Consider the following 23666-nt stretch of genomic DNA (forward strand, 5'->3'; position numbering starts at 1 on the left):
CCTAAACCTCCACATTATTAATAAACACATGACCACCATTAATATATGAAATGAATGAAAGGTTCTCAATGCTCATTGTAAGGCGCTTTGAGTGTTTAGAAAATCGCTGTACAAATCAAATCTACAAAACCCAAAACCAGTGAAGTTGGCACGTTGTGTAAATCATAAATAACAGAATACAATGATTTGAAAAGATTTGAAAATCCTTTTCAACTTATATTCAATTGAATAGACTGCAAAGACAAGATATTTAATGTTCAAACTGAGAAACTTAATTTATTTTTGCAAATAATCATTAACTAATTTAATGGCAGCAACACATTGCAAAAAAGTTGGCACAGGGGCATTTTTACCACTGTGTTACATGGCCTTTCCTTTTAACAACACTCAGTGAATGTTTGGGAACTGAGGAGACCAATTTTTGAAGCTTTTCAGGTGGAATTCTTTCCCATTCTTGCTTGACGTACAGCTTAAGTTGTTCAACAGTCCGGTGTCTCTGTTGTGGTATTTTAGGCCTCATATTGCGCCATACATTTTCAATTGTAGACAGTCCGGATGTTTTTTTTCCCTCTTTGGTCCGGAGGACACGACGTCCACAGTTTCCAAAAACAATCTGAAATGTGGACCCGTCAGACCACAGAACACGTTTCTACTTTGCATCAGTCCATCTTAGATGGCTGCGTTTCTGGGTGTTGTTGATAAATGGCTTTGGCTTTGCATAGTAGAGTTTTAACTTGCACTTACAGATGTAGCAACGAAATGTAGTTACTGACAGTGGTTTTCTGAATTGTTCCTGAGCCCATGTGGTGATATCCTTTACACACTGATGTCGCTTTTTGGTGCAGTACCGCCTGAGGGATCGAAGGTCACAGGCATTCCATGTTGGTTTTCGGCCTTGCCGCTTACGTGCAGTGATTTCTCCAGATTCTCTGAACCTTTTGATGATAATACGGACCGTAGATGGTGAAATCCCTAAATTCCTTGCAATAGCTGGTTGAGAAATGTTGTTCTTAAACTGTTCGACAATTCGCTCACGCATTTGTTGACAAAGTGGTGACCCTCGCCCCATCCTTGTTTGTGAATGACTGAGCATTTCATGAAAGCTGCTTTTATACCCAATCATGGCACCCACCTGTTCCCAAATAGCCTGTTCACCTGTGGGATGCTCCAAATAAGTGTTTGATGAGTATAGGGCTGCAACAACTAATCGATTAAAATCAATTATGAAAATAGTTGCCGATTAATTTAGTCATCGATTCGTTGGATCTATGCTATGCGCATGCGCAGAGGCTACTTTTTTTATTTTATTTTTTTTATAAACCTTTATAAACAGCTGAGAAACAATAATCAAAATAAGTATGGTGCCAGTATGCTGTTTTTTTTTCTCAATAAAATACTGTAAAGGATAGAAATGTAGTTTGTCCCTTTTATCCGATTATTAATCGATTAATCGAAGTAATAATCGACAGATTATTTGATTATCAAATTAGTTGTTAGTTGCAGTCCTAGATGAGTATTCCTCAACTTTCTCAGTCTTTTTTACCACTTTTTTGAAACGTGTTGCAGGCATCAAATTCCAAATGAGCTAATATTTGCAAAAAATAGCGTTTTCCAGTTCCAACATTAAATATCTTGTCTTTGCGGTCTATTCATTTGAATATACACTACCGTTCAAAAGTTTGGGGTCACCCAAACAATTTTGTGGAATAGCCTTCATTTCTAAGAACAAGAATAGACTGTCGAGTTTCAGATGAAAGTTCTCTTTTTCTGGCCATTTTGAGCGTTTAATTGACCCCACAAATGTGATGCTCCAGAAACTCAATCTGCTCAAAGGAAGGTCAGTTTTGTAGCTTCTGCAACGAGCTAAACTGTTTTCAGATGTGTAAACATGATTGCACAAGGGTTTTCTAATCATCAATTAGCCTTCTGAGGCAATGAGCAAACACATTGTACCATTAGAACACTGGAGTGATGGTTGCTGGAAATGGGCCACTATACACCTATGTAGATATTGCACCAAAAACCAGACATTTGCAGCTAGAATAGTCATTTACCACATTAGCAATGTATAGAGTGTATTTCTTTAAAGTTAAGACTAGTTTAAAGTTATCTTCATTGAAAAGTACAGTTCTTTTCCTTCAACAATAAGGACATTTCAATGTGACCCCAAACTTTTGAACTGTAGTGTAAGTTGAAAAGGATTTACAAATCATTGTATTCTGTTTTTATTTTCGATTTACACAACGTGCCAACTTCACTGGTTTTGAGTTTTGTATTATGTTTATTATTGATATTAAATGCACATATACATCCATCCATCCATCCATTTTCTACCGCTTATTCCCTTCGGGGTCGTGGGGGGCGCTGGAGCCTATCCCAGCTACAATCGGGCGGAAGGCGGGGTACACCCTGGACAAGTCGCCACCTCATCGCAGGGCCAACACAGATAGACAGACAACATTTACACAACGTGCCAACTTCACTGGTTTTGAGTTTTGTATTATGTTTATTATTGATATTAAATGCACATATACAGTGTACTGCTATATTATAAACGTGTAGTTTAGTTTTATTCTTTAAACTTGAGGGACTCGCGGCACACTAGTGAGACATATTTTTTGGCTGTCCTCCAGGGGGCACTTGTGGCCCAACAATGTTAAAAACCGACTTGGATGGCTAAAACAAAAGTCCATTTTAGTCAGGAAATCTATCCCCGAAAGCAACATTTTTCAAAATTGCTGTCAAAATGAACACACGTCTCCTGTGTCTTCAAGTGGACTGCGGAGAAATAAATGGTACTGTCAACCAGACTAACCCAAACGTGAATAAATGTAAGTCCATCCTGTGTGTGTCCGGAGCAGAAGATCCTGACCATGACGCCCACAGACGAGGAGAAGCAGAAGATCCAGGAGGCCCAGTTGGCCCATCCAGACGTTCCTTTAGGGACAGCAGAGCAGTTCCTCTGCAGCCTGGCCTCCATCAGTGCCTTGACCCCCCGCCTGCAGCTCTGGTCCTTCAAACTCAACTACGAGTCTCTGGAGAAGGTCAGTCACACGCACACGCTAGATTGTGAAGCGTTTTGAGCAGGGGTGTCCAAAGTGCGGCCTGGGGGCTATTTGCGACCTGTAGCTCATTTTTTGACGGCCCTCAGCACAATCGTTGGCATTCTAATATTAGCATGCTAGTTTTTTTGTTAATTTTGCAGGCACACACCTCAGCGTCAAATATTTTGCTATGCGATGAATGATACCTGTTAGTATACTAGTTTATAACTAATTTTGTAGGTATACACCTCAGTCATATTTTGGTACTTGATGCATGTTACCATTAGCATGCTAGCATTTTAAATAAATTGTTCCGATACACACCTCAATAATATATTTTGGTACTTGATGCATGGTACAGTTAGCGTTTTAGCATGCCAACATTAGCATGTCAGCTTTTTTAAAAATCTAATCGGTATAACCGGCTAATCTAACCGGTATAATGTCAATATATTTTGGTATTTCACTAACGTTAATTGTAAACACGCTATTTTTAGCATAGCACTGTTAGCATGCTAGCTTTCTTGCTAATTTTGCAGGCATACACCTGGGCGTCAAATATTTTGCTACGCGACGAATGATACCTGTTAGTATGCTAGTTTATAAGTCATTTTGTAGGTATACACCTCAGTCATATTTTGATACTTGATGCATGTTAACATTAGCATGCTAGCATTTTGAATAAATTGTTTAGGTACACACCTCCAATAATATATTTTGGTACTTGATGCATGGTACAGTTAGCGTTTTAGCATGCCAACTAGGGCTGGGCGATATATCGATATATTCTATATATCGCGGGTTTGTCTCTGTGCGATATAGAAAATGACTATATCGTGATATTCGAGTATGCGTTCTCACGCAGTTGCTTTTACCTGCAGGTAGGGCTGCAACAACTAATCGATTAAATCGATTACTAAAATAGTTGCCGATTAATTTAGTCATCGATTCGTTGGATCTATGCCATGCGCATGCGCAGAGGTTTTTTTTAGTTTTTAAAAAAATTTTTTTTTATTTTTTTTTATTTTTTAAATAAACCTTTATTTATAAACTGCAACATGTACAAACAGCTGAGAAACAATCAAAATAAGTATGGTGCCAGAATGCTGTTTTTTTTTCAATAAAATACTGGATAGGATAGAAATGTAGTTTGTCTCTTTTATCCGATTATTAATCGATTAATCAAAGTAATAATCGAGAGATTAATCGATTATCAAATTAATCGTTAGTTGCAGCCCTACCTGCAGGCATTACACTACAGGCTCTTCTCACTCTCTTGTCTCTCCTTCTCACAGAGACATAAAACAAGCGCACCTTCTTACATACGTCACATACGTATACGCCCTCGCGGAGCAGAGAGGTAGCAGCATGGGTAACGTTAGCTGTGGTGCGAGTGGTAATACGAGAGAAAGAAGGTGCAAATCTGGTAACAAATGAAGGAAGAATTAATTCCCAAGAAAAACAGCAGTGGGGTCCATCGTCTGGCGGTGGTTTGGCTTCAAGCGGGAAGATGTCGAACAGACAACCGTAATTTGTCAAGTGTGGGGCAAAAGCGTTGCTACAAAAAGTAGCATTACTGCTAATATGTAGCATCATTTGAAAAGTCACCTGCTAGAGAATGAAGAGTGCTTACTCCGCATGTCAACATCCCCGTTCGGTGCCACACCAACAAAATGCTGAGGCAACCATTTCCACATCAACACCGTATGAAAAAAATAGTCAACAACAGAAGGAGATAACGTCCGCAGGAACCTACCACATAGCGAAGGACATACACTATTTGATTTTCTATTATGCAGCTCATTTTTATTTGACAGTTATTGAAATATCTTGTGTGACATCATGCACAAAAGTGCACTTTATTTGTTTTTAAACTATTGTAGTGGCGTTCTGTACAAAAAGTGCACTTTAATTGAGTGTTGTTTTGATATGTCATCTTAGTGACATCATGCACAAAAGTGCACTAATAGCTTGTTTTAAAATGTCGAGATATTTAAAAAAGGCCATATCGCCCAGCCCTAATGCCAACATTAGCATGTCATCTTATTCTTTTAATCTAATCGGTATAATCGGCTAATCTAACTAGTATAATGTCAATTTATTTTGATATTTCACTAATGTTAATTGTAAACACGCTATTGTTAGCATAGTACTGTTAGCATGATAGCTTTTTAGCTCATTTTGCCCATGTTTTTTTGTTACTTGACGCTACCTGGCCAGTGTGCTAACTGTTAGCATTTCAGTTTGGCGTTGGCTCTTCAGCATTCACACGAAATTGGGTTTTCTATTTCTTTGAAAAAAATCAAGAAGTTGTTTTGGTTTTAAAGGTGAAAACTGCCAAAATGGCCCGTGCCTCCTTTTGATGTTTTGGTTTTAAAGGTGAAAACTGCCAAAATGGCCCGTGCCTCCTTTTGAAGTTTTGGTTTTAAGGTGAAAACTGCCAAAATGGCCCGTGCCTCCTTTTGATGTTTTGGTTTTAAAGGTGAAAACTCCCAAAATGGCTTGTGCCTCCTTTTGATGTTTTGGTTTTAAAGGTGAAAACTGCCAAAATGGCCCGTGCTTCCTTTTGATGTTTTGGTTTTAAAGGTGAAAACTGCCAAAATGGCCCGTGCCTCCTTTTGAAGTTTTGGTTTTAAAGGTGAAAACTGCCAAAATAGCCCGTGCCTCCTTTTGATGTTTTGCTTTTAAAAATAAAAACTGCCAAAATAGCCCGTGCCTCCTTTTGATGTTTTGGTTTTAAAAGTGAAAACTGCCAAAATGGCCCGTGCCTCCTTTTGATGTTTTGGTTTTAAAGGTGAAAACTGCCAAAATGGCCTGTGCCTCCTTTTGATGTTTTGCTTTTAAAAATAAAAACTGCCAAAATAGCCAGTGCCTCCTTTTGATGTTTTGGTTTTAAAAGTGAAAACTGCCAAAATGGCCCGTGCCTCCTTTTGATGTTTTGGTTTTAAAGGTGAAAACTGCCAAAATGGCCTGTGCCTCCTTTTGATGTTTTGCTTTTAAAAATAAAAACTGCCAAAATGGCCCGTGCCTCCTTTTGATGTTTTGCTTTTAAAAATAAAAACTGCCAAAATGGCCCGTGCCTCCTTTTGATGTTTTGGTTTTAAAAGTGAAAACTGCCAAAATGGCCCGTGCCTCCTTTTGATGTTTTGGTTTTAAAGGTGAAAACTGCCAAAATGGCCTGTGCCTCCTTTTGATGTTTTGGTTTTAAAAATGAAAACTGCCAAAATGGCCCGTGCCTCCTTTTGATGACAGTCTGTGGCCCTCAGGGGGAAAAGTTTGGGCGTTCCCGATCTAGAGTACTCCAAAGTAGCCTTTGTTTCACTCTTGGCAGGAGATCGCAGAGCCACTCTTCGACCTGAAGCTGGGTATGGAGCAGCTGGCGTCCAATCAGACCTTCAAGAAAATACTCGCCACGCTGCTCGCCATCGGAAACTTCCTCAACAGCTCCAACGTGAGCATGTGTGCTATTTGACATTGCTTCGACCTTGCCTCTCACACTGTGTGTGTGTGTGTGCGCAGGCTAAAGGTTTCGAGCTGTCCTACCTGGAGAAGGTGGTGGAGGTGAAGGACACGGTCAACAGGCAGTCCCTGCTGCATCACACCTGCACTCTCATCACTGACAAGGACCCGCGGTCCTCCGACGTCTACTCCGAGATCCCCGCCATAACGCGCTCCGCCAAGGTCCGTCCGGACCGGTCTAACCCGACCCGGTCCACGGTCCACCTTTGCCCGAGTCCGGTCATGTGGAATCGTTCTTTTGTCCACAGGTGGACTTTGAGCTGCTGGCCGAGAACCTGGTCCAGCTGGAGAGGCGCTGCAAGGCATCATGGGACAACTTGAAGGTGGTGTCCAAGCATGAGACCAAGCCGTTGCTGAAGAACAAGATGGCCGACTTCCTGAAGGACTGCACGCAGAGGATCATCATCCTCAAAGTGGTCCACCGCAGAGTCATCAACAGGTGCTCCGCCTTCATCCCAGTCACTGTCTATTTACCTTCCAACACAACACATTCACTGTCTATTTACCTTCCAACACAACACATTCACTGTCTATTTACCTTCCAACACAACACATTCATTGTCTATTTACCTTCCAACACAACACAACACATTCACTGTCTATTTACCTTCCAACACAACACATTCACTGTCTATTTACCTTCCAACACAACACATTCACTGTCTATTTACCTTCCAACACAACACATTCACTGTCTATTTACCTTCCAACACAACACATTCACTGTCTATTTACCTTCCAACACAACACATTCACTGTCTATTTACCTTCCAACACAACACATTCACTGTCTATTTACCTTCCAACACAACACATTCACTGTCCATTTACCTTCCAACACAACACATTCACTGTCTATTTACCTTCCAACACAACACATTCACTGTCTATTTACCTTCCAACACAACACAGTCACTGTCTATTTACCTTCCAACACAACACATTCACTGTCTATTTACCTTCCAACACAACACATTCACTGTCTATTTACCTTCCAACACAACACATTCACTGTCTATTTACCTTCCAATACAACACATTCACTGTCTATTTACCTTCCAATACAACACATTAATTGTCTATTTACCTTCCAACACAACACATTCACTGTCTATTTACCTTCCAACACAACACATTCACTGTCAATTTACCTTCCAACACAACATATTCACTGTCTATTTACCTTCCAACACAACACATTCATTGTCCATTTACCTTCCAACACAACACAACACATTCACTGTCTATTTACCTTCCAACACAACACAGTCACTGTCTATTTACCTTCCAACACAACACATTCACTGTCTATTTACCTTCCAACACAACACAACACATTCATTGTCTATTTACCTTCCAACACAACACATTCATTGTCTATTTACTTTCCAACACAACACATTCATTGTCTATTTACCTTCCAACACAACACATTCATTGTCTATTTACCTTCCAACACAACACATTCACTGTCAATTTACCTTTCAACACAAGTCTCCATTCTAAACCATTCTCACTATGTATTATTTGCTATTATGATTATATCTCTTTCTCTCTCTCTCTCTATAGCTCGCTCTATGTCTCTATTTTGCACTATCTCTCTAAATCTATTTACTGTGTACATCCACTCTCTCTATATCTTCCTCTCTCTATATATATATATCTCTCTATCGCATTATCTCTTTCTAAATCTGTCCACTGTATATCTCTTATCGCTCTCTCTCTCTTGCTATTGCTATATCTCTTTCTCCCTCTCTCTACTGGTGTCTCTCTCTCTCTTACTATTGCTATCTCTTTCTCCCTCTCTATCGCTATATCTCTCTCTTGCTCTTTCTCTCTCTCTTATTATTGCTATCTCTTTCTCCCTCTCTATCGCTATATCTCTCTTTTGCTCTCTCTCTCTCTCTTGCTATTGCTATCTCTTTCTCCCTCTCTATCGCTATACCTCTCTCTTGCTCTTTCTCTTTCTCCCTCTCTCTATTGCTATATCTCTCTCTTACTCTCTCTCTCTTGCTATTACTATCTCTTTCTCCCTCTCTATCACTATATCTCTCTCTTACTCTCTCTCTTGCTATTGCTTTATATCTTTCTCCCTCTCTCTATTGCTATCTCTCTCCCTCTCTCTTACTATTGCTACCTATTGCTCCCTCTCTCTATTGCTATATCTCTCTCTTGTTATCGCTCTCTTTCTGCCTCTCTCTATCGCTATATGTCTCTCTTGCTATTGGTAACTCTTTCTCCCTCTCTATCGCTCTCTCTCTCTCTCTCTTGCTATCTCTTTCTCCCTCTCTATCGTGCTATCTCTCTTTCTATCGCTCTTTATCGCTATATCTCGCTATCACTGTCTCCTTCTCCCTCTCTCTATCGCTCTCTTTATCTCGCTAGCTCTCTCTCTCTCTTTATCGCTATATCTCACTCTTGCTATCACTATCTCTCGATCGCTCTCTTTCTATAGCTGTTTCTCTTTATTGCTATCTGTCTCTCTTTCTCTCTCTCTTGCTATCTCTCTCCCTCTCTTGCTATATCTCTTTCTCTCTCTCGCTATCTCTCTCTTGCTATTGCTGTCTCTTTTTATCGCTATATCTCACTATCACTGTCTCCTTCTCCCTCTCTGTATCGCTATGTCTCTATCGCTCTCTTTATCTCGCTAGCTCTCTCTCTCTCTTTATCGCTATATCTCTATCGCGCACGCTCCCTTGCTTTCGCTCTATCACGCTCTCTCTCTTGCTACCGCTATCTCTCCATCGCTATCTCTTTCTATTGTTCTTTCTCTTTATAGCTAGCTGTCTCTCGATCGCTAGCTGTCTGTCTTTCTTCTGCTCTCTGTCGCTCTTTCTCTCACTATCTCTCTCTCCCTCTCGCTAGCTATCTCTTTCTCTCTGTCTTGCTATTGCTATCTCGCTATCTGTCTATCGCTATCTCTCTTTCTATCGCTCTTTATCGCTATATCTCGCTATCGCTCTCCCTCTCACTATTGCTATCTCGCTAGGTCTCTCTCAATTTATCTCTATATATTTTTCTCTCTCCCTCGCTATCTCTCTTTCTATCGCTCTTTATCGTAATATCTCTCGCTATATATTTTTCTCTTTAGCACTATATCTCTCTCTCTCTTTCTCTTCATCGCTATCTCTCTTTCTTTCTCTCTGTAAGTCTATCTACTGTATATATCTTTTTATCTATTGCTCTCTAAATCTAGCTACTGTATATCTCGCTCTATCTCTCTCTCTATCCCTTTATCTCTCCATAGCTCTCTCTCTCTTTCTCTATATCTAGCGAAATATATATATATTTATTTTTAATCGATCTAAGCCTACTATAAATCTATTTAGAATCTGGATGAAAAAGAATCGCGATTCAGTTGGGAATCGATGACTTAGTGCGGTGTTTTTCAACCTTTTTTGAGCCAAAGCACATGTTTTGCGTAGAAAAAATCCAGAGGCCCACCACCAGCAGAAATCATTAAAAAAACGAAACTCAGTTGACAGTAAAAAGTCGTTGTCACAATTGTTGGATATGACTTTAAATCATAACCAAGCATGCATCACTATAGCTCTTGTCTCAAAGTAGGTGTACTGTCACCACCTGTCACATCATACCGTGACTTATTTTGAGTTTGTTGCTCTTTTCCTGTTTGTAGTGTTTCAGTTCTTGTCTTGCGCTCCTATTTTGGTGGCTTTTTCTCTTTTTTTGGTATTTTCCTGTAGCGGTTTCATGTCTTCTTTTGAGCGACATTTACCACATCTACTCTGTTTTAGCAATCAAGAATATTTCAGTTGTTTTTATCCTTCTTTGTGGGGACATTGTTGATTGTCATGTCATGTTCGGATGTACTTTGTGGACGCCGTCTTTGCTCCGCAGTAAGTCTTTGCTGTCGTCCAGCATTCTGTTTTTGTTTACTTTGCAGCCAGCTCAGTTTTAGTTTCGTTCTGCATAGCCTTCCCTAAGCTTCAATGCCTTTTCTTAGGGGCACTCACCTTTGGTTTATTTTTGGTTTAAGCATTAGATACCTTTTTACCTGCACACTGCCTCCCGCTGTTTCCGGCATCTACAAAGCAATTAGCTACCGGCTGCCACCTACTGATATGGAAGAGTATTACACGGTTACTCTGCCGAGCTCTAGACAGCACCGACACTCAACAACAACACATCAATTGCAGACTATAATTACTGGTTGGCAAAAAATATTTTTAACCCAAATAGGTGAAATTAGATCATCTCCCACGGCACACCAGACTGTATCTCACTGACTTAGTGACTGTTTCAGTTTGACCCTGGACCAGATCATGTCCAGGTCCAAACACGTACAAACTAACACCTCCTGGCGCAGGTTCCACTCCTTTTTGCTGTTCCTGGGTCAGCCGTCGTCGTCGGCGCGGGACACCAAAGTGACGGACTTCTGTCGCATCATCAGCGAGTTCTCGCTGGAGTACCGCACCACCCGAGAGAGGGCGCTCACGCTCAAACGCAAGCGGGCCGCCCACCGAGAAAGAACCAAGACCCGCGGCAAGATGATCACCGAGGTGGGTTTGTGTTCCATGCGTGGTTTTGGCGAGGGTGGGCGTCATCCTTGTTTTCTCTGCATGCAGACGGAGAAGTTTTCCGGGGCGGTGCCTTCTAGTACTCCGTCCCCCGTGGAGGCGGAGCCTGGCATGGAGGCGGAGCATGAGAGCATGACTCACCTGCTGACCAGCGACCAGGGAGGTGCTAGGCGCTCGCGAGCTGGCCGAAGTAAGCCCCGCCCCCTTTTCTGCAAATGACCAGATAAGACATGAGCTATACGCCAAATGACCTTCTAGAAGACAAACTGTCGCAATCATTCATCAGCAAAACTACCTCCACAAGACTAATGGCCTTTCCCGTGGTCTCCGCAGGTCTCGGCAGACTGAGTCCGTCTCCCGTGTCGGCGCCTCAGGATGCCGAGAGCGTCTCCCAGGACGACGCCACAGACCAGATCATGGACAGACTCGTCAAGTCGGTGACGCGGAACCCCTCAGCGAGGCCGTCCAGTCCCAAAACTCGCAAACGCTCTCGTCTGAACAGGAAGTCCAGTAAGTTTGCCCGTGAAGGTCGCGGCTGTGTCCAAAACACGCAGCGCGCTAATCCGTCTCGGCCAGATAACAATTTGTGGCTCTGGATATCGCCGAGTCCATCTTGTGCCCGTTTGTTTGACATCACACACTATCAGATAAGCCGTCTTTAAGCCTTGTCCTGTACGCAAAAACCTGAAGGAACTCCCGACCTTCCACAATAATTTGGACATGGAATTGATCAACCATGACTAAAAAGCATATAGGTAAACATATGGTTGGACAACAACCTGACAACGTTTGTTAGCATGTTAGCTAGTGTGCTTTAGCCTGTTTTCCCATTTACTAGCCTGTTGACTAGTGTGCGTGTTTAGCGTGTCTCCTATTTTATGGCATGCTATGTAGTGTGCTGATGCCTGTTCAGTGTCTGTTCTATTTGTTAGCACATAAGTCAATGTGCTAACATCTCTTTAGCAAATGTTACATTTATTAGCATGTCAACAAGTGTGTTTTTAGCATGTTTCCTGTTTTATAGCATGTTAACTAATGTGCCGATGCCTGTAGTAATAATAAATATAATAATAGATTTTATTTGTAAAAAGCACCTTACATTGAGTAAACAACCTCAAAGTGCTACAGTGTATTAAAAAAATAAATAAAAAGATAATAAAAAATAAATAAAAATAAAAACTAGAACAGCCAAATAGCAAAAACTAGCATGCATATATCTAAAGAAGGTCTTTTAAGCCTTTTTTAAAAGCATCCACAGTCTGTGGTGCCCTCAGGTGGTCAGGGAGAGCGTTCCACAGACTGGGAGCGGCGGAGCAGAAAGCCCGGTCTCCCATTGTTCGTAGCTTTGTCCTCGAAGGTTGGAGGAGGTTAGCCTGTCCGGAGCGGAGGTGTCGTGTGGAGGATTTGGGGGTGAGTAGTGCTTTGAGGTAGAGGGGGACATTTCCATGGAGGCACTGGTGGGTTAGCAGGGAGACTTTGAATTCAATCCTGAGTGGAACAGGAAGCCAGTGAAGGGATTTGAGAGTTGGTGTGATATGGTCATATTCGCGCACTCTTATTAAGATCATAGCAGCACTATTCTGTATGCATTGCAGCTTCTGGATGTTCTTGCTGGGGATCCCGACAAGAAGTGCGTTGCAGTAGTCTAGTATAGGGTTTTCCATTTGTTAGCATAATGTGCTAACATCTCTTTAGCAGGTTTTCTATCTATTAACATGTCGACTCGTGTGTCTTCTATTTCATAGCATGTTAACGAATGTGCTAACGCCTATTTTCCATTAATCAAGTTGAATAGTCTGCTAACGTTTCTTTAGCAAGTTTTCAATTTATTAGCATGTCAACAAGTGTGTTTTTAGCGTGTTTCTTGTTTCATAGCATGTTAACTAATGTACCTGTATAGTGTTTTCCATTTGTTAGCATAATGTGCTAACATCTCTTTAGCAGGTTTTCTATCTAGTAACATGTCGACTCGCGTGTCTTCCATTTCATAGCATGTTAACAAATGTGCTAACGCCTATTTTCCGTTAATCATGTTGACTAGTCTGCTAATATCTCTTTAGCAAGTTTCTATTTGTTAGCATGTCGATTAGTGTGTGTGTGTTTCATATTATTTAGCATGTTAGCTAATGTGCTAATTCCTGTTTGGTCAACATTGTAACAAATGGAAAACAGGACTTCGCACATTAGTATTATTTAGCATGTTAGCAAATGTGCTAAGTCCCGTTTTCCATTTGTTAGAATGTTGACCAAACAGGAATTAGCACATTAGCTGACATGCTAAATAACATGAAACACGCTAAACACGCACACTCGTCGACATGCTAACAAATAGAAACTTGCTAAAGGCACATTAGCAGACTAGTCAACATTCTAACGAATGGAAGTTTGCTAACATGTTTTTAGCAAGTTTACCGATTAGCATATTGTGCTAACGTCACTTTAGCAAGTTTTCTATCGAACATGTTGACTGACATTTATTCTATGTCACGCCTGTTTTCAATTTGTTAGCATGTTGACTAGTTTGCTAACGTGTCTTTAGCAAGTTTCCATTTGTTAGCATGTCCACTAGTGCATGTTTCGTATTTTTTGGCACGTTAACTAATGTGCTAATGCCTGTTTTTCCATTTGTTAGCATGTTGACCAGTCTGCGGTTTTAGCGTGTTCCCTTTTTTTTTTTTGCGTGATTTCCATTTGTTGGCATGTTCAGTAATGCGCTAACGTGTCTTTAGCAAGTTTTTTTATGTGTTAGCATGGCGACTAGTTTGTGTGTTTAGCGTGTATTTTCTATTTCTTAGCACGTAGAGTAGTGTGCTCATTTGTGTTTAGCCTCTTGTCCATGTCAACAAATGGTTTGTGTTCCAGTGAGGAGGACTCTGAAGAGCGGCCTCAGTGTGGACGTGGTCCAGGCTCTAGGACTCGACAAGACTGAGGATGTTTGACCGCGTGGACACAATAGACGTTAAAAACCGTCGGTTGGCGACCTCAGGGTGGACATGACGTCCATCGATTATCTTTTTTTTAAAAGTTGCATTTATTGTGACTCTGAAAGTCCTTTTTTTTTTTTAGATCTGATGCCAAAACTTGAATGTTTTTATGTCAACGTAAACTATTTTAAAAGTTTTAAAAATAGTCTTTGCTCCACGGTTAACTGTAAATGGATTTTTCCTCCACTAAATGTGTGTTTCTGTGAGAGCACCTCTGAGGTTGTATTGCACATGCACTCACTTTTTGGATCATGTATTTTTGCACTTTTCTGCACATTTTGTGTGTGTTTTTAACTTAAATGAGTTGAAAGTTATTGTAAAATGTTTATTGGGTGAACACTTGTAATAAATGATCATTTCATATGCAAATAAGTTGGTCATTCTATACCAGACCAGTCCAAGCCTTTTTCCTGTTAAAACAGTAGATCAATGTATGCTATCTATAGCTGTATGCATGTGTATGTGTGCACAAATACATGCATACGTGTGTGTGTATATATGTATGTGTGTGTATATATATATATATATATATGTGTTTCCCACACATTCATTTATTTGTGGCGGCCCGCCACGAAAGAATTACATCCGCCACAAATACATTTAAAAAAAAAATATAATAATAAAAATAAAATAATTTAAAAAAAAGTATTTTTTTTTTTTTTTTTTTTTTTGTCCTGTCCAGCTTCTCAGGCAAATCATATAGTTGATGTAGATGCCCATATCGGCTGTTCAGATTTACTTTACAAAAGAGAAGTATAGGATACTTCTCTTGTTGCCTTATTTGTATTTGACTTTATTAAATGTATTTATATTAGAAACACAACATGTGTATACAACAAAGGGTGCAAAGTCTGCAGGCAGTAGGAAACACATGGTTAAGTGTAGGGAGTAAAACTGATGGCAGTCTAAAGTTCAAAATTTTTGGAGCTCTTTGTTCAGTGGATCAGATGTTTGATGAAGCTCTGTGTCTATCTACCACCACTACTGTTTTCTGTTTATTTGTTACTGACTGTGGCAGGACATCTGTGCCTCTGTTTCACTTTATGTTGCTGGTAAATAATATGGTTGTAGTAGTAGGCTAAAGTTAAATTATTTAGTATGCACTAATTAAAGGGGCAGAGCTTTATGAGACATTTTAGCTTTTATATTTTATAAGATATATTTTTTGTAAGAACCACAATTAATAAATATATTTCAGTGAATAACTTATTGTTCAAATCTGTATATAAATATGTACATAAAGTGTTGTAATTATATTGTAAAATGGATGGACGCTTAAAACAAAACTGTTATTATTAATTAGTAAGTATACATTTTTTTAGCCTTTTTAGAGAAAATCATATCATTGTAGTAAATTATGCAAATTACTCGATGATGTCATGGTGACCACGCCCATAGCCACGCCCCCACCGCCACAGGAACTTGGCAGTTTATGGGAAACACTGTGTGTATATATATATATATATATATATATATATACATATATATATATGTGTATATATATATATACATTTTTTTATTTTTTTTGTCATTTAAAAAAAAAAAATACTACTATATTATTACCATACTATATTATTACTATAATTTTATTTTATGTTATTTTTATTTATTTTTTACTCCAAAGTAAGCTTTTTAAAAAAAATAATAATAAAAAAAAATTAATAAAACATTCAAATATCACAGAACATGATGCAGCAATTCTTAGTTGTAAACAACATTTCAAGTCCAGGAAGTGACGTAGCCTTCGCGCATGCGTGGGACTGATCACGTCCTTCGGTACCCATCGAGTAGTGACACGACCAGCCGGCCTAATTAGGCCCACGGACCCCACTTTGTACACCCCTGGACTTGCCCGTTTCAAACAAACACGAGTGGATAACTTCTTCCAACATGTTTATTTCCTTATGCCTGCGTTGTAGCAACAGGTAACATCCGGGGAGCGTGACGCCGTCGCGATGACGCTCACCTTTCACAGCGAAGGTGGTCGTGGGGGGGGGGGGGGGGTCACGTGTTGTCCTGCGCCCCGCCTCCTTGTGTCACCGGAGCATGCGCGCGGACTTTATAAGCTTGCGCGAGGGGACCCGAGGCGGCTGAGCACGCGCGCGCGCGGGAAGATGCTGACGCTCGTGCTCGTCCTGCTGACGGCTTCGGCCGCCGCCGCCGACCGGAGTGCGACCGTCGGGCCGCCGCCTGAACTCCCGCACACCGGCGGCGAGTACGCGGGGCCCACCGACCCTCTGCCCCGGCCTGAGGAGGACCGGCACCACGGTGGGGGGTACCGGGTGGTCCAGTGGGAGTGGACCTACGTGCAGACTCCCTACGTCATCGCCGTGTGGCTCCTGCTGGCCAGCGTGGCCAAGATCTGTGAGTACACACACACACATACACACTTACTTCAATAATGTCTACATACTGTTTGTCCGACTACGTCACCTTTGACCCTGAACATGAATAAGTGAATACCATCATGTCAAGGCAGACTACACCTTTGACCCTGAACATGAATGAGTGAGTACCATCATGTCAATGCAGACTACACATGAAAACTGCTGAGTAATCTTATCCACAGCCTGTTCCCTCCCTCTGCCTGTTCCAAAATAATTCAATAAAACCGTAATATGGCGCCTCTTTCACACTTTCGCCGCCGCAAAATAACAGAGCAGCTTGCGTCTTTGGAGGACGTCGGCGCAGAAAACACAATTGTTCCAACGCAACAGAGCAGGGACAAGTCACACTTGTTACTCCCCCTCCATGTTTCTGGCGGCATGGTCCGTTCCAGGGTCAAGCTGTGGCCGTCGTACAACTTTATGCGCAAGGCGGTCGTGCAAGCCTAAAAAGAATCAATCAATCATTCAATGTTTATTTATATAGCCCTAAATCACAAGTGTCTCAAAGGGCTGCACAAGCCACAACGACATCCTCGGTTCAGAGCCCAAATAAGGGCAAGGAAAAACTCACAACCCAGTGGAATGTCATTATGAATGACTATGAGAAACCTAAGAGAGGACCGCAGATGTGGGTAACCCCTCCCCACTCTAGTCAAGTGGGTCTAGTATAATATTGTGAAAGTCCAGTCCATAGTGGATCTAACATAATAGTGAGAGTCCAGTCCATAGTGGGGCCAGCAGGGGACCATCCCGAGCGGAGACGGGTCAGCAGCGCAGAGACATCCCCAACCGATGCACAGGCGAGCGGTCCACCCCGGGTCCCGACTCTGGACAGCCAGCACTTCACTTCATCCATGGCCACCGGACCTGTGCGCCCCCCCCCCTTCCACAAGGCAGAAAAGAAAAGAAACGGCAGATCAACTGGTCTAAAAAGGAGTCTATTTAAAGGCTAGAGCAGTGGTCCCCAACCACCCGGTACCGGTCCGTGGATCGATACCGGGCCGCACAAGAAATATATACACTACCGTTCAAAAGTTTGGGGTCACATTGAAATGTCCTTATTTTTTGAAGGAAAAACATTGTACTTTTCAATGAAGATAACTTTAAACTAGTCTTAACTTTAAAGAAATACACTCTATACATTGCTAATGTGGTAAATGACTATTCTAGCTGCACATGTCTGGTTTTTGGTGCAATATCTACATAGGTGTATAGAGGCCCATTTCCAGCAACTATCACTCCAGTGTTCTAATGGTACAATGTGTTTGCTCATTGGCTCAGAAGGCTAATTGATGATTAGAAAACCCTTGTGCAATCATGTTCACACATCTGAAAACAGTTTAGCTCGTTACAGAAGCTGCAAAACTGACCTTCCTTTGAGCAGATTGAGTTTCTGGAGCATCACATTTGTGGGGTCAATTAAACGCTCAAAATGGCCAGAAAAAGAGAACTTTCATCTGAAACTCGACAGTCTATTCTTGTTCTTAGAAATGGCTATTCCCCAAAATTGTTTGGGCGACCCAAAACTTTTGAACGGTAGTGTATATATATATTTATTTATCTTTTAAAAAAATTAAATCAACATAAAAAACACAAGACACACTTACAATTAGTGCACCTACATTATATATCAATATAGATCAATACAGTCTGTAGGGATACATCGCCCCCCCCCCCCCCCCCTATTTTCGGGAGGGGCACTGAAATTCGGGAGTCTCCCGGGAAAATCGGGAGGTTGTAACCGATACCGATAATTTCCGATATTAAATTTTAAAGCATTTATCGGCCGATATTATCGGACATCTCTAGTAAAAATAAGAATATAACAAGAGAAACTAGGCAGTAGTGTCCATGTTATGAAAAAGTATTGCACTGTTATTGTTTTGCATCCCCTGTCATCCTAGTACCCCCCCCTTCCCCCCAGAGAGGAGTTGTACAGTCTGATGGCGTGTGGGACAAAGGACTTTTTGAGTCTATTAGTCCTGCACTTTTTTTTTCTTCTTCTCTCTGGCTCCTCTCGATGTGGAGGAGCAGCAGCTTTACTCTGAGTTCCTCCTGGATGACAGAGCTTCTCACCCTATCTCTTAAGGGAGCGACCCGCCACCTGGCGGAGGAAACTCATTTTGGCCGCTTGTACCCGTGAGCCAGATGAGGTGGTTCGGGCATCTGCTCAGGATGCCACCCGAACGCCTCCCTAGGGAGGTGTTTGGGGCACGTCCGACCGGTAGGAGGCCAAGGGGAAGACCCAGGACACGTTGGGAAGACTATGTCTCCCGGCAGGCCTGGGAACGCCTCGGGATCCCCCGGGAGGAGCTGGACAAAGTGGCTGGGGAGAGGGAAGTCTAGGCTTCATTGCTTAGGCTGCTGCCCCCGCGACCCGACCTCGGATAAGTGGAAGAAAATGGATGGATAGTCCTGCACTTGGGATGAAGCAGTCTAGCACTGAACAGGCTCCTCTGGCTACTGATAATGGTATGCAGAGGGTGACTGGCATCATCCATGATGCTCACTAGTTTTTCCACAGTCCTCTTCTCTGCCACCGTCACCAGTGAGTCCAGTTTTATTCCGATCGTGGAGCCGGCCCGCCTGATCAGTTTCTCCAGTCTGGAGCTGTCCTTCTTAGATGTACTGCCCCCACACCCCAGCACACTACCATGTAGAACAGAACACTGGCAACCACAGACTGGTAGTACATATTGCCAAAAGCATTTGGCCACCCATCCAAATGATCAGAATCTGGTGTTCTAATCTTGTACAAAATCAATGTGAAAGAATGGGCCGCCCTCGGGAGCTCAGTGATTTCCAGCGTGGAACTGTCATAGGATGCCACCTGTGCAACTAATCCAGTCGCGAAATTTCCTCGCTCCTAAATATCCCAAAGTCAACTGTCGGCTTTATTATAAGAAAATGGAAGAGTTTGGGAACAACAGCAACTCAGCCACCAAGTGGTGGGCCACGTAAACTGACAGAGAGAGGTCAGCGGAGGAATTATGTTTTTCAGGAGTTGGGCATTGGCCTCACCAATACGCTTTTGGAAGATTCCTATAGCTGCAAAAGGTGGACCGACATCATATTGAACCCTGTAGGTTAGGAATGGGATGGCACTTCAAGTTCATATGTGAGTCAAGGCAGGTGGCCATATACTTTTGGCAATATAGTGTACTTCACTTAACAGACAATGGGGAAATGATTGGCTTTATTTTTAACGGAAATGTTCCGATACATTTGACTTATGTTTCTTATTGCAATCAAATAACAATTTTGTCATTAAACTAGAAGAGGCAATTCCTGAAGGAGTTGCGTGTGAATGCTCCAATGCTGAACTTGAACTGAAATGCAGACAGAATGAATCATGCTTTCATGCTTTTATGTCTATTTTTATCTATGTTTCTGTTTTATCTAGTGTTTATCTAGTGTTTTATTTATATTTTAATTTTCTATTATATATTCTAACTTTGTATTTTTTAATTTTTTTTAATTTTGAGATGTTAAATGTAAAGTGCGTTACAAATGTAATTCATTATTATTATTATTATTGAATGTAAGAATAGTTTGAATGTTGGAATTAGTGTTGTCCCGATACTAATATTTCGGTACCGGTATCAGTTATTTCGATGCTTTTCGGTACTTTTCGGTAATTTTATAAGTAAAGGGGACCACAAAAAATTGCATTATTGGCTTTATTTGAACAAAAAAATCTTAGGGTACATTAAACATATGTTTATTATTGCAAGTTTGTCCTTAAATAAAATAGTGAACATACAAGACAACTTGTTTTTTATTAGTAGGTAAACAAACAAAGGCTCCTAATTTAGCTGCTGACATATGCAGTAACATATTGTGTCATTTTCCATTCTATTATTTTGTCAAAATTAAGGACAAGTGGTAGAAAATGAATTATTAATCTACTTGTTCATTTACTGTTATTATCCGCTTACTTTCTCTTTTAGCATCTTCTATCTACACTTCTGTTAAACTGTAATAATCACTTATTTGTTATGTTCGACGGGGAAGGAGACGACACAGCAACAAGAATAAGCTCAATAGTTTATTTAGAGCTTGATGATGTGGTGGAGTGTGTATGCTACTGTGTATGTTTGCAGGACTATGTGAAGCGTTGCAATGAATATTTACCAGTGGTTGTTGTAAGTGCGTGTTGAGTGAGAAGGTGACCAGTTCAGTAGGGCGAGGCAGGTAGGGGAGTCCGTGAAACAAGCGGGGGTCCGTGGGGCTAAGAGGGGCGTCCAGAGGTCCAAGTTCAAAGTGGGGGTCGAGGATCGAGGGAGGCAAATCACAATCCAGAGGGGTCCAGAGAAGTGAGGCGCACTGCTCACTTCCAAGGCGACGGAGGGAATACTGGGGAAAACAAGAGACAAATGAGCACAAGGGTCGAAGGTCACAAGGAGCGAGCAAACAAAGGTGAGGAGCCAGAGACGAAAGCTTACTGCAAGCAGAGACTACGTTCCAGCGTTGGTTCTCTGGACACGCTGGCTTTTATGAGGAGTGATGTCATCAGCAGCAGGTGTGTCGGTTGATGATTGCGCACAGCTGTGCTGGTGTGTGGCAGCAGAAGCAGAGTGTGTATGGGCGTGTCCTGCGGCACGTGCAGACGAAGGAGCAGCTGATTGTGCACGCCCCATGACATTATTCTTCTGTTGTTTGATACTTTACATTAGTTTTGGATGATACCACAAATTTTGGTATCAATCCGATACCAAGTAGTTACAGGATCATACATTGGTCATATTCAAAGTCCTCATGTGTCCAGGGACATATTAGTACCGGCGGACGGGTACTTTCAGTACCAGTACTGAATATGATTCATTACTATTGCGGTACTATACTAATACCGATATACCGTACAACCCTATTTGGAATGGTTTAAATGTTCAAAAGCTGACGCTGAACTGTGGAACGTAGGATGAATGTGGAAATGGTTTAAATCCGTCACTTTTTTGCGCTCGCAATCCCGGTACTTTCCGCCGACCGCCGTGTTGCTGTAGGGAGGAAAAACGGAACGACACACGTTGCGGAAATAATATTATTCTCAGTGCGTTGGCTAAATACAAATATATTCCACAACCCCAAACATGTCTTTTTCAAAGCCTGCAGTGAAGAGAAAGGTTAGTGATGAGCAAAGACAATTCCAGGAAAAGTGGGAGATGCAATATTTCTTTGTTGAGCACAGGGGCACCCCGACGTGTCTTATTTGCACAGAGAAAGTTGCGGTGCACAAGGAATACAATTTGTTACGTCATCATACAACTAGACATGCTGAGGAGTATGCAAAATACCAGGGAGATGAGAGAGTGAACCGGGTTGCACATTTTAAAACCAGTCTACTGAGGCAACAAGATTTCTTCAAGAAAGCAACCGAAAAGAGCGATGCAGCAGTCAAAGCTAGCTACGTGGTGAGTGAGATGGTTGCTAGGGCGGGAAAGCCATTCAAAGAAGGTGTATTCATTAAAAAGTGCATGTTAGATTTTTTTTAAGAAATCTTTTCTTGCGGCCCAGCCTCACCCAGTTTCTGCATCCAGTGGCCCCCAGGTAAATTGAGTTTGAGACCCCTGGTTTAAATGTTGAAATCGTTTGTACCAGGGGTGTCAAACGTATGGCCTCAGGGCTGGAACAGGCCCGCAAACAGGTTTTATCCGGCCCGCGGGATGAGATTGCTAAGTATAAAATGAACCTGAAATTTTTGAATGAAAGAAACAGCTGTTCTAAATGTGTCCACTAGATGTCGCAACAGCAATTCTGTGTATCTTTGTAGATGATGCTACATATGTACAAAATAAACCACATGATGTTAGTACATCAGTAGTGGAAAATGATCAAACTACATAAATAGCATACTGTAATTTGATTTTCACATCATTTTTTTTATCTTGATAGATTGAAAATTAGCACCAGTGAGTTGACTGATGAACATTATCACATAATTTATTCAGAAAATATAAGTAACGTAAAGTGTATATACTATTAACCGCAACAGGTAATTGTAAAAAAAACCCAACAACATTATGATTTGTACAATTTCAGAATGTGTTTAATCTATTTTTAAACAAAGAAAACAATCTGAAGTTGTCTTTATTTTTAAGTTATCGTGCCGTGATTTTACCAGTCTGGCCCACTTGGGAGTAGATTTTTCTGACACAATGACACAATGTTGTGGAGCGGCACAATAGTGTGTTGTTGTTGCTGCGCAGATGGTTAACCAGTGTGCACGCGACCAGAGCACACACTGATCATTTGTTGTGTGTGTGTGTGAGCGTGTGTGTGTGTGTGCGTGTGTGTGTGTGTGTGTGTGTGTGTGTGTGTGTGTGTGTGTGTGTGTGTGTGTGTGTGTGTGTGTGTGTGTGTGTGTGTGTGTGTGTGTGTGTGTGTGTGTGCGTGTGTGAACGTAAAGACCTGGTCGAAAGGTCAAAAGTCTCAACTAAAAAGTCATAACAATGTTAATAATAGTAATGTAAACTAGGGTTGCGTGTTATAGACTATATACCATATAATTATATACATTTGACCGTCAATAGAGCTTTTAATACTATCGTTATATCCTGATAATGCATGTAATGTAAACAATGGTGTTAATGTAAAAAGTAATGTAGATGTTAGATATGTAGATAATATTGTAATGTAGATATTAGTGTTCATACCAATGTAGATAATGTAAAATAATGTATATTTATGACACGCTAATAACGCCTGTATGCTACACGGTCTCGCTCTTTCCCTTCCAAACGCCGCTGCCTGTTGACGTTGTCCTCCAATTTTGCATCAACATTTGCTAAAAAAAAGTGTTGCAATTAGTAGATTAGATTCAATTCCAGAACCTTACAGTGTAGATACCAGGTTTAATCCTTTAATAATATAAAATATATATATAAAAATATAAATAATAAAAAAATAAAATAATATTAATACTGAGTGAGATTGGTTTTCTGCAGAAAAAGTGGCCTATTTAAAAATAATAATAATTCAAAAATAAAAATAAACTTTTTTTGACCCCAAAAATCTCCAAATTTGCAGCAGCGCAAATGCTGAATGACACCTATAAAAATGTCTATTTATGACACGCTAATAATGCCTGTATGCCACACTGGTTCACTCTTTCCCCTCCAAATGCTGCTACCTGTTGACGTTCTCCAGTTTTGCATCAACATTTGCAAATCAAGTGTTGCAATTAGTAGAATAGAT

The 23666-nt window shown here is 41.2% G+C and overlaps 2 protein-coding genes across 5 annotated transcripts in view; both read left to right on the top strand.

Annotated features, from left to right (window-relative positions):
• The window catches only part of fhod1 (formin homology 2 domain containing 1), a 42199-nt gene extending 27683 nt beyond the window's left edge, over positions 1–14516 (top strand). For all 4 annotated transcript variants that reach the window (XM_062022784.1, XM_062022794.1, XM_062022805.1 and 1 more), the window contains 8 exons: positions 2862–3044; positions 6376–6495; positions 6564–6725; positions 6812–7002; positions 10891–11083; positions 11150–11291; positions 11435–11611; positions 13964–14516. In XM_062022784.1, coding sequence (XP_061878768.1) covers positions 2862–3044; positions 6376–6495; positions 6564–6725; positions 6812–7002; positions 10891–11083; positions 11150–11291; positions 11435–11611; positions 13964–14040 — 1245 coding nt within the window. In that variant the 3' untranslated portion in view covers positions 14041–14516. The remainder of the gene's footprint in view (positions 1–2861; positions 3045–6375; positions 6496–6563; positions 6726–6811; positions 7003–10890; positions 11084–11149; positions 11292–11434; positions 11612–13963) is intronic.
• Positions 14517–16156: 1640 nt separating this feature from the next.
• Positions 16157–23666, top strand: part of slc9a5 (solute carrier family 9 member A5) — a 35766-nt gene continuing 28256 nt past the window's right edge. Inside the window, exon 1 of the mRNA XM_062022822.1 lies at positions 16157–16449. Within this exon, the coding sequence (XP_061878806.1) occupies positions 16200–16449 (250 nt within the window). The 5' untranslated portion in view covers positions 16157–16199. The remainder of the gene's footprint in view (positions 16450–23666) is intronic.

Source organism: Entelurus aequoreus, linkage group LG02, assembly GCF_033978785.1.
Source record: "Entelurus aequoreus isolate RoL-2023_Sb linkage group LG02, RoL_Eaeq_v1.1, whole genome shotgun sequence".
Lineage (NCBI taxonomy): Eukaryota > Metazoa > Chordata > Actinopteri > Syngnathiformes > Syngnathidae > Entelurus > Entelurus aequoreus.